Raw genomic sequence first — 10,000 nt, 5'->3', positions numbered from 1 at the left:
CTATTTAGAGTTACGGCTAATGAAGTTTGGTTTAGGCTACACATAAATTATGTAGTTATGCTAGTTAGCATGCTGATGAGCGAATATCTTGTTTGTCCAGGCTAGTTAGCATGGTGATGACTATCTTTGTTCCTCCACGCTAGTTTATTGTTTATTGTTTATAAGGATCCCCTTATCTTTGTTTCTCCAGGCTAGTTAGCATGGTGATGACACTCAGAGAATATCTTTGTTTCTTCAGGCTAGTTAGCATGGTGATGACACTCAGAGAATATCTTTGTTTCTTCAGGCCAGTTAGCATGGTGATGACACTCAGATAATATCTTTGTTTCTCCAGGCTAGTTATAGCATGGTGATGACACTCAGAGAATATCTTTGTTTCTTCAGGCTAGTTAGCATGGTGATGACACTCAGAGAATATCTTTGTTTCTTCAGGCTAGTTAGCATGGTGATGACACTCAGAGAATATCTTTGTTTCTCCAGGCTAGTTAGCATGGTGATGACACTCAGATAATATCTTTGTTTCTCCAGGCTAGTTAGCATGGTGATGACACCCAGACAGAGCATGTGAGCGGAGCGGAGCGGCCGATAATTCCGCTCTTCGCTCTCGACGGCTTTTGTTACGCTCGCTCCGCGCTCACGTTCATCTCTCCCCACGCCGCTCTACGCTCGCTCCGCGCTCACTTCAAAATCCACCCGCTCCGCTCCTCGCTCCGCTCCGCTCGCGCTCACATGCTCTGTTGTAGCCAATGTTCCCCCTAACGTGCGCCTGTGCGCGCACATGGCCAAATGCTCTCGCGCACAACTGAAATCTGTCGCGCACAGACACCGACGCTGGTGTAAAAAAAAGTTATCTTTAAAAGAAAAAGGTGTTCCCCCCGAGTATCATCTACATTACAGTAATAATATCTATCCCGAGTCGACATTTGCCCACACTTTATTTCTATTTACAGTTTTATTTAGATTATACAGGCGACTAGGCGACAGACAGGTCTCCTCCCCTCCTTTTTAGACTTGTTGTTCTCCTCTCCTCTCCTCCTGTGTATACTGCGCCGTCTGCGGGGCGAGGAGGACCTTAGGTGGAGACGTAACGAGCAGGCAGCACTGCAGTCAGTGCTCACTGCTCAGTGTTAATGAAACCCCAAGAACCAGATAAGATCGCGTTGCGCCTTGGACCCGTGTGTTGATGGGACATTTAGATTTAAAAGGCGAACGGATGGAAATGTGTACAAAAGCACAGCTGTGCGCAACAAGGAGAGAGGGAATAGCGTTAGCGTCGCATTAGCTGGTTAGCTAACGTTGTTATCACTACTACAGCACAACAAGCCTCCAGTCCAGTGTACTTGTGAATTAAACTATAGTAGTTGACACACCAACAAACTCGGTCTTAGTGTGTGACTGTGACTGTGTGTGTGTGTGTGTGTGTGTGTGTGTGTGTGTGTGTGTGTGTGTCCCAATAAAGTTTTTAGGAGAGAGGCAATGATTGATGTAAACTGCTAGCCAAGCTTGCACAGTGCCGTGCCGTGTGCACTGAGCGGCTCGGAGCGGTTCGGAGCGGAGGACAGTTCTCGCTCCGGAAGTCAATCTGACCCATTTAAAAACCCGCTCCGCGCTCACGTCAAAATCCCCCCGCTCCGCTCCTCGCTCCGCTCCCGCTCCGCTCCGCTCACATGCTCTGCACCCAGAGAATATCTTTGTTTCTTCAGGCTAGTTAGCATGGTGATGACACTCAGAGAATATCTTTGTTTCTTCAGGCTATAGTTAGCATGGTGATGACACTCAGAGAATATCTTTGTTTCTTCAGGCTAGTTAGCATGGTGATGACACTCAGAGAATATCTTTGTTTCTACAGGCTATAGTTAGCATGGTGATGACACTCAGAGAATATCTTTGTTTCTTCAGGCTAGTTAGCATGGTGATGACACTCAGAGAATATCTTTGTTTCTACAGGCTATAGTTAGCATGGTGATGACACTCAGAGAATATCTTTGTTTCTTCAGGCTAGTTAGCATGGTGATGACACTCAGAGAATATCTTTGTTTCTACAGGCTATAGTTAGCATGGTGATGACACTCAGAGAATATCTTTGTTTCTCCAGGCCAGTTAGCATGGTGATGACACTCAGAGAATATATCTTTGTTTCTCCAGGCTAGTTATAGCATGGTGATGACACTCAGAGAATATATCTTTGTTTCTCCAGGCTAGTTATAGCATGGTGATGACACTCAGAGAATATATCTTTGTTTCTCCAGGCCAGTTAGCATGGTGATGACACTCAGAGAATATATCTTTGTTTCTCCAGGCCAGTTAGCATGGTGATGACACTCAGAGAATATATCTTTGTTTCTCCAGGCCAGTTAGCATGGTGATGACACTCAGAGAATATATCTTTGTTTCTCCAGGCCAGTTAGCATGGTGATGACACTCAGAGAATATATCTTTGTTTCTCCAGGCCAGTTAGCATGGTGATGACACTCAGAGAATATATCTTTGTTTCTCCAGGCCAGTTAGCATGGTGATGACACTCAGATATCTTTGTTTCTCCAGGCCAGTTAGCATGGTGATGACACTCAGAGAATATACCGGTATTTGTTTCTCCAGGCTAGTTAGCATGGTGATGTCACTCAGATAATATCTTTGTTTCTCTCCAGGCTAGTTAGCATGGTGATGACACTCAGAGAATATCTTTGTTTCTCCAGGCTAGTTAGCATGGTGATGACACTCAGAGAATATCTTTGTTTCTCCAGGCCAGTTAGCATGGTGATGACACTCAGATAATATCTTTGTTTCTCCAGGCCAGTTAGCATGGTGATGACACTCAGATATCTTTGTTTCTCCAGGCTAGTTATAGCATGGTGATGACACTCAGAGAATATCTTTGTTTCTCCAGGCCAGTTAGCATGGTGATGACACTCAGATAATATCTTTGTTTCTCCAGGCTAGTTAGCATGGTGATGACACTCAGAGAATGGGCCCATAAGGGTTTGGTCGAAGAGGTCGAGCGACCCGACTCCTTCCTGGAGCGCTTCAGAGGACCTGCCGCCCCCTTGGACATGCAAGCTCCTCCCAGTAGATTCAGCCACGCCCACACAGACTCTGACGCAGCGGACACTGCAGGTGGCAGACCCGCCAGACAGACGTGAGAATACGTGCGCACACACACATGCACGAACACACACACACACACACACACACACACACACATACACAAACACACACACACACACACACACAAACGCAATTGTCCATTTGTATCTTAATCGCCGTTTCATTGCTCCCGTCGTCTCAGGAAGCGCAGCAGGTGCAACCTGCTCGTTTTGTCCCCTTCAGATGACGCATACTACTACTGGCTGATGGTGATTGGTGCAGCTGTGCTGTACAACTGGAGCCTCCTGGTGGTCAGGTGAGGAACTATACATGCCACTAACAGTAATGATGATGATGATAGTTGCGTGACAACGCAGTGTTTTCTATACACATTGACTGATTTAAAGGTAGGTTAAGTGCTTTTCTTTGGGTAACATGGTTTTAAATAGCTCCACATTCTCATAGTTTCATTGCTTGCCTAAATTAAACGGCAACTAAACATGCAGGCTTGTTGGGGAAACGGGTCTGAAGCGCAGTCAAGAGGGACATTTCCCCCCCTTGGAAAACGGACACAGTGGCCTATCGGGGGAAAAAAGCTTGTATGTCCATTAATAACTTTAAAGCATAAATGTGAAAATCAACATCGACCATTTTCACTTTTGTGCAACTCTTTCATGATTTATGCCGATATTACACATGCCCCACGGAAAGTGTGTGTGTGTGTGTGTGTGTGTGTGTGGGGGGGTGCGCGCGTGTGTGTGTGTGCGTGCGTCACAAGTGGACATGGATATTAGCACAACTTTCGTTCAACTTTGACCCCTCTATCACATGGAACTATGTTTTGAGTGTAGTGATATGGACACAAAAACCATAGGTCCATGTGATAGAGGGGTCAAAAATGAACGAAAGTTGCACTAATATTTTGGAAATACGTTAAGTTTTGTGAATTAATTTACTTTTAATGCGCGGCCCCCTGTGCCCCCCTTAAAATGACCGGAACTACTTAATATTTAACCAAAACCAGAGCAGAACTCCCACCACAGGACTCGGGTAATCAATGAATACAGTTGCAACCACTATATCAATGGGAAGTATATTTCATACAGCTTCAAGTTCAAAAAACGGAACTATCCCTTTAAGCTAAATTAATAAACTGTGATCCTTACGTGTCCTTTAAATTAATTTTATTTTTAGTCTGACTGACAAGAACTCCTGCGTCCTCCGGCATTCACACCTTGTCTTCCACCGAGACAGCACTGAAAGGCCTTACTTAGCTTGATGGATCAACATGAAGGGAAAAAAAGACCGGAGATTTAACCCAGTGGCGTTCGACACCAAGCTTGGGCGGAAAGAAGACGACGTGCAACGATCACTGGAGAACGCACGACTTCTTGTAGTCTGACTCAAAGTCTTCGTCCATGCTGCCGGTGTCGGCCGCCTGCTTGCCGTCCGTCGGCGGCAGGAAGCGGCCGTAGTCGACGCCCTGCCGCTCGTAGAAGAGGATGTAGGCGGAGTCGGTGTCGATGCCCTCGGTGTGAACCTCCCTGCAGCTGCTGTCGTTGTAGCAGTACCACCTCCCGTTGGGATTCTTGGCGTAGGTCACGTAGTGGCCGCGGCCCATGATTCCCGAATGGCAGGAGATGGCGTACAGGTTGTACGTGGACTCCTCCTCCTCCTCCCGCGGTGGCAGCTCGCCTGGGGCCGCCGACCCGGACGACCCGTCATCGGAGCACAGCGGAGGTTCCACTTGGACATTCTCGGAGTCACGGAAGGGTCTGCCGTCTGGACCCCTGGTGGTGGTGGTGGTGGTGGTGCCCGCAGCCGATGTCGACGCCTGTTGACGCCCGCTGCCGTCCAGGTTGGACCTGGAGACCCCGTGTCGTCTGCTGCTCAGCTGCGGCGGCGGGCGGAGTGGGACCCGTTCGGGGCTTCCTCCTCCTCCTCCTCCTGAGGCGCTCCTGGAAGCGCTTCTCAGAGGGCTCCGACTGAGCGAACGTGCGGAGCGCGCCGACTCCGTGCCCGAGGCCGGCGAGGCTTCAGGGAGGTCGCCGTGAAGGCCAGTCGGGGTGGTGGACGCCATGTCGTCGTCCTCTTCCCCGACCTTCGCCAGCTCCTCGGAGTCGCCCCCGCCGCGGTGTCGTCGCTCCCCCGCACGGTCCCTGGGAGCCAGGAAGGCGCCGGGGTTGAAACCGCAGTGGGGGAACTCCACCACCTTGTTGTACTTGATCCAGCGGCCGTTGACGAACTGGAAGCGCTTCAGGTGGACGATCAGGATGGGAGGGAGCCTCCACAGCTCCAGCGTCTTGGTGGCCAGGCGGCGGGCCTTGCACTTGGAGCAGTGGTAGAGCTCCTCCTCGCCCAGCTCCTCCTCGCTGGTGAAGGCCCTCAGGCAGCTGTCCAGGGTGACGGGCTCGGCCTGCGCGCGGCGGGCCTGCGGCACGCTGCAGTGCTCGCTCACCGCCCTCTCCCGGGCGGGCTGGTAGCGGCCGTGCAGCACGTCCGAGTCCCACTCCACGGCGATGGAGCCGTGGCGCACGGAGGACGCGCTCTCCTCCTCCGTGCACTCGATGACGCAGCCCTGGCAGGGCCGGTACCACCAGTTGCAGCAGGCGCACACCAGGCCGTCCTTGTCCACCGTGCGCAGTGTGAAGGGGTACTGGTGGCCAGCGCTGCCGCCTCCCTCGTCACAGTCCCCCTGCGGCGGCGGCAGAGGTCTGAGCAGGCTGGACACTTGGTTCCACACGGCGTCGTAGAGGTCCTTCTTACTGGCGTGCGCCGTGTACGGCACGATCAGCGGCATTCCGAACAGACTGGGCCGGTTCTTCTGAAACAACGTGAAGACGCCGCTCATCCGCATTTTCCTGTGCATGGCGACGAAGTAACCGACGAAAGGTCTCTGATCCTGGAGCGTCGTTGGTGCGAGGGCGCGTCCTCCACCGGGCACGCCTCCTTCGTCCATAGGAGTCTCCAGGCTGACGGGCACGCCGTCGTTGGCGACGAGGACAAGTTTGGCCACGCCAGTGTGGGCGATGTCCGTGGGCGCGGCAGGAGGCGCCGTGGGCGCAGCAGGGCAGAGCGGCGGGATCTCATACGCGTGCAGGAAGCGGTTCTCGGACAGACACACCTTCTGGCTGTCCCGCGGTGAGCCTTTGATGCTGGAGGCGTGCACGTCCACCAGCAGGATCCGATCGCAATGGAGGCCGCAGAGCTCGCCCAGCCGCCTCTTCAGACCGCCGTACCTCTCGTCCAGGTTCAGCCGCAGGCCGTAGCGCACCGGCACGGAGCCGTCCAGCCGGGTGACGGCGACCTCCAGGTGCACGGAGCTGGTCATGGGCAGCGGCAGCGACAGCAGGTTGAACGGGTCGAAGCGGGCGCTCACGTGGCCGCACGTCTTGCAGGCCACGCGCGAGCGGAGCTGCCCGTGGAACAGGTCCACCACCACGGAGCGGTTGCGCCGCAGGTGGTTGTCCCAGGCCTCGGCGGCCACCTCGGCGTCGGGCCGGCCGTCGCTGTCCTTCAGCTCGATGTAGGGCTTGTCCTGGACGCGGTTCAGGTCCTCGTGCAGGCCGTCCAGCAGGAAGGCCAGCAGCTCCTGGGAGTCCTGCTGCTGCAGGTCGTTGAAGCGCGGCGCGTACTTGGCCAGCGTCCAGCGCAGCTTGAGCGGCGCCACGCTCTGCTGCGCGCCGCTCCACAGCTCGGCCACCAGGTCGCCGTAGCCCTTGGCCATGTGGCCCTGCATGCCGATGGGGTTGGTCCTGTTGAGCTCGTACAGGTGCCTCCCGGCCATGAAGTAGTCGGTGAGGGGCCGGGTGTTGCTCACGCACTGGATGCTGGAGTTCATGAAGCAGCTGTTGCCCAGGTTGCTGAGGCCCGTGGCTCCCTTCTCGGTGGGCCGGACGCTGTGCCTCTGGATCTTCCCGCTGTTGGTGATGAAGGACATCTCCTCCGGCCAGCTCATGTCCTTGTTCCGCTCCTCGATGAAGACGCACTGCCTGTCCTGGATCTCCAGGCTCTCCAGCGTGTGGTCTTCGTCGTCCAGGAGGGTGAGGTTGTGCTCGCTGTTGTACAGCCACAGCCTCATGTCCTCCTCCTTCACGATGAGCCTCTGCGACAGGTGGACGTGGATCTGCTTGATGGTGGCCGTGCGGCTGAAGCAGCCCGTGGAGTGAAGCACGCGCTTCAGAGGCGGGGCGTTGCGGGAAGTCGGAGTGTTGGCGGCGGTGCCGCCGTGGTGGGGCGGCTGGTGGGCGGATTGCTGCTCCTGCTGCCGCAGGATCATCAGGTAGCGCGGGAAGAGCTCCAGCTCCTCTTGGCCCGTCACGCTCTGCCGAATCACCCGCCGTGGCAGGCTGAGGTTGGCGCCGTACCAGTGGTCCAGGGCCTTCCAGATGGGTTTCGGGACCGTCTCAAAGTATTGGCCCGGTGCTGGCTGCGAGGAGCACTTCAGCCTCCCGCCGTGACCGGTCAGACTGGCCTTCACGGGTTCAGCGCTGACCAGGGGCCGGTTGTCGATGGCCCCGGGTTTCTGTGCTGGAGGAGGATGACAGGGTAGTTGACCGGGGGCTCTGGACGACCCTTGACGGGGGCTGACCGGAGCCATCACGGAGCCTTGGGACCTGTCCTCAGAGGGGCTCCTCAGACCTCCTCCCGTCCCCGGCTCCGGACGGACGTGCCGGTCCATGCTGGCCACGGCCGCCGTGCTCCTCGGAGAGCTCGGAGCGGACGGCTGCTCCACCGCCGAGCGCTCGTGCTCGTACCTGACGTAGTCCTTCCACTGTCGCCACCAGAGCGCTGAGACCAGGAACCAGCATTGACCTGCCTGCAGTCCACGTCTGCTCTCTCTCTCCAGCCAAGCCCTGATGACCTGTCCCTCCTCCTCCGGGGTCGCGGGCCTCAACCACAGGACAACATGGCACACCTGGAAGAGCAGGTTGAGGAACTCGTTAGCCAGAGCGCTCTTTGCGCTCCACTTCAGGTAGTCCTCCAGGGTCAGGTGACCCGACTTGGTGGTGTCGTGTATTCTCAGAATGCCCTCCGCTATGTCCGACGCGCTGCCGTTTGGTTCAGAGAGCGTGTCCGTGCGGCTGTCGTTCCACACCTCCAGCAGCGCCGCGACCATCCCACGGAGCTCGTCTCCAGAAAGAGCCCCGTCTCGGTCCTTGTCAAACACCTCGAAACAAAACGTCTGCCTTTCCGCGGGCGTTCCCCTGCAGAACTTGGACAGGCCACGACAGAGCTCTTCAAAGTCCACGTGATCGTCTCGATTCCCGTCGAACGCGTTGAACAGGCCTTCGCCGAGCGAAGCGGGCACGGGCGGAGAGACCAGCGGGACGAAGGTCTTCAGGTCCAGGCGTCTGGCCGACTGGCTCTTCAGCAGCGAGTGGTAGCTCTTCTCCAGGCACAGGATGGCCGACTCGGCAAAGTGCGTGGCGCGCGCCAGATTCCGGTAGAAGGTGGGCGCGCCGCCGTCATTATGGGTCAGGGCGGCACACATGTCTCCCGACAGTAGCCACCTGGCGAAGGCGAGCGCCTCCTTGTCGCGCAGGAGCCACGCCCGGAAGCAGCCGTAGTTCACCTTCACCTCCTGCGTGAAGAAGGTCCTTAGTGAGGTCGGCACCTCCGTGCCGCTCAGCGAGCGGAGCGCGGCCTCCAGGTCGTCCCGGGCGGCGTGGCCGCCTGGCTGGCCGGCGAACAGGCTGAACAGGTACCGGGCCTTCTCATCGTCGTGGCCCCTGAGCAGCAGCACCATGCCCACGATCAGGTCCTGCTGGTGGAGGCCCTTGGCGGGCGAGCCGCCGAACGACGCGTAGATCACCTCGGCCAGCTTGGGAGGGACGCCGTCGCCCAGGACGTCCCTGTCGAAGCACTGCCGGGTCATGTGGTGGCAGTTGCCGCTGGCTCTCTTGAAGGCGTCCTTCAGCCTCCGCAGTTCCTCCTGCGTGACTCTTTTGGTGGCCTCTTTGTACGACAGGAAACCTATCCGCGACTCTGTGGCGCCCATGCTGTCCCCTCATGTCATCGCGATGTGAGGGGTGGCGGGGTGAACGTTGTTGTCGTCCTGAATGGAAGAGGATAAATGTATTAGTGGTGCCTCCCTATTGAGAAGGCGGTTCCTGTTGACGTTTACGAGGAAACATGATGATGGCCAAGAAGCTTTATCCGGGTGTCCATCTTGGCTTTATGCCATCATCTATGATGTCATATTATGTCATGTCTGTTGTTACGAAAAGAGAGTTGAGCCAGAAGGCAAAGCTCTTTGTCTACCGAGCAATCTTCGTTCCTATACTCTCACCTATATGGTCATGAAGTGTGGGTCATGACCGAAAGAATAAGGTCGCGATAACGGCCGAAATTAGTTTTCCAGGTGGCTGGCATCTCCCTTAATAGAGATAGGGTGAGAAGTTCAGTCACACGAGGCAGTGGCAAAGGAGCCTGGAAAGGAGCCAGCTTAGGTGTTTCAGGGCATCTGGCTAGGATGCCTCTCGGGTGTCTCCCTAGGGAGGTTCTCGATGCACGTCCCACTGGGAGGAGACCCCGAGGAAGACCAAGGCGCAGATGGAGGAAACACATCGACTCACCTTGGAACGTCTCGGGATCCCCCAGGAGGAAGTCACTAATGTTGCTCTGGAGAGGGAAGTCTGGAGCTCTCTGGTAGAGCTGTTGCCCCCGCGACCCGACTACGGATAAGTGGTTGAAGATGGATGGATCTATATGATGTCATAGATGTCACCACGACTCCATATTTGGGCAACACTGATGTCATACTTACTAGTCCAGGGTGTTTTAAAGGGGGCTCCCGGAACACACGGGTCCTTTATTAGCTTCCAGGTGGTCCCCGCAGCAAGTGGCTTCCAAAGTACCAGGGGGTCCCCAACATGTTCATTTTATATAGCATCAAATCATCTATTTTTCAAAT

At 55.4% G+C, this 10,000-nt stretch overlaps 2 protein-coding genes across 2 annotated transcripts in view; one reads left to right on the top strand and one right to left on the bottom strand.

The window, feature by feature from the left end:
- The window catches only part of LOC308322933 (cyclic nucleotide-gated cation channel-like), a gene marked incomplete at its 3' end in the record, with an annotated part of 23,378 nt that overhangs the window by 3,496 nt on the left and 9,882 nt on the right, over positions 1–10,000 (top strand). Inside the window, exons 4-5 of the mRNA XM_080774429.1 lie at positions 2,936–3,136; positions 3,299–3,400. Of these exons, the coding sequence (XP_080630555.1) occupies positions 2,936–3,136; positions 3,299–3,400 (303 nt within the window). The remainder of the gene's footprint in view (positions 1–2,935; positions 3,137–3,298; positions 3,401–10,000) is intronic.
- On the bottom strand, positions 4,454–9,085 carry LOC308322895 (ubiquitin carboxyl-terminal hydrolase 32-like; the record flags this gene model as incomplete). Its single annotated transcript, XM_080774384.1, has 1 exon — positions 4,454–9,085. One exon carries the CDS (start codon positions 9,083–9,085, stop codon positions 4,454–4,456), a length of 4,632 nt encoding a protein of 1,543 aa, XP_080630510.1.

Source organism: Protomyctophum bolini (genome assembly GCF_963924005.1).
Source record: "Protomyctophum bolini genome assembly, chromosome: 10".
Lineage (NCBI taxonomy): Eukaryota > Metazoa > Chordata > Actinopteri > Myctophiformes > Myctophidae > Protomyctophum > Protomyctophum bolini.
The sequence above is the reverse complement of the archived record's forward strand: the minus strand, read 5'-3'. Positions and strand labels throughout refer to the sequence as shown.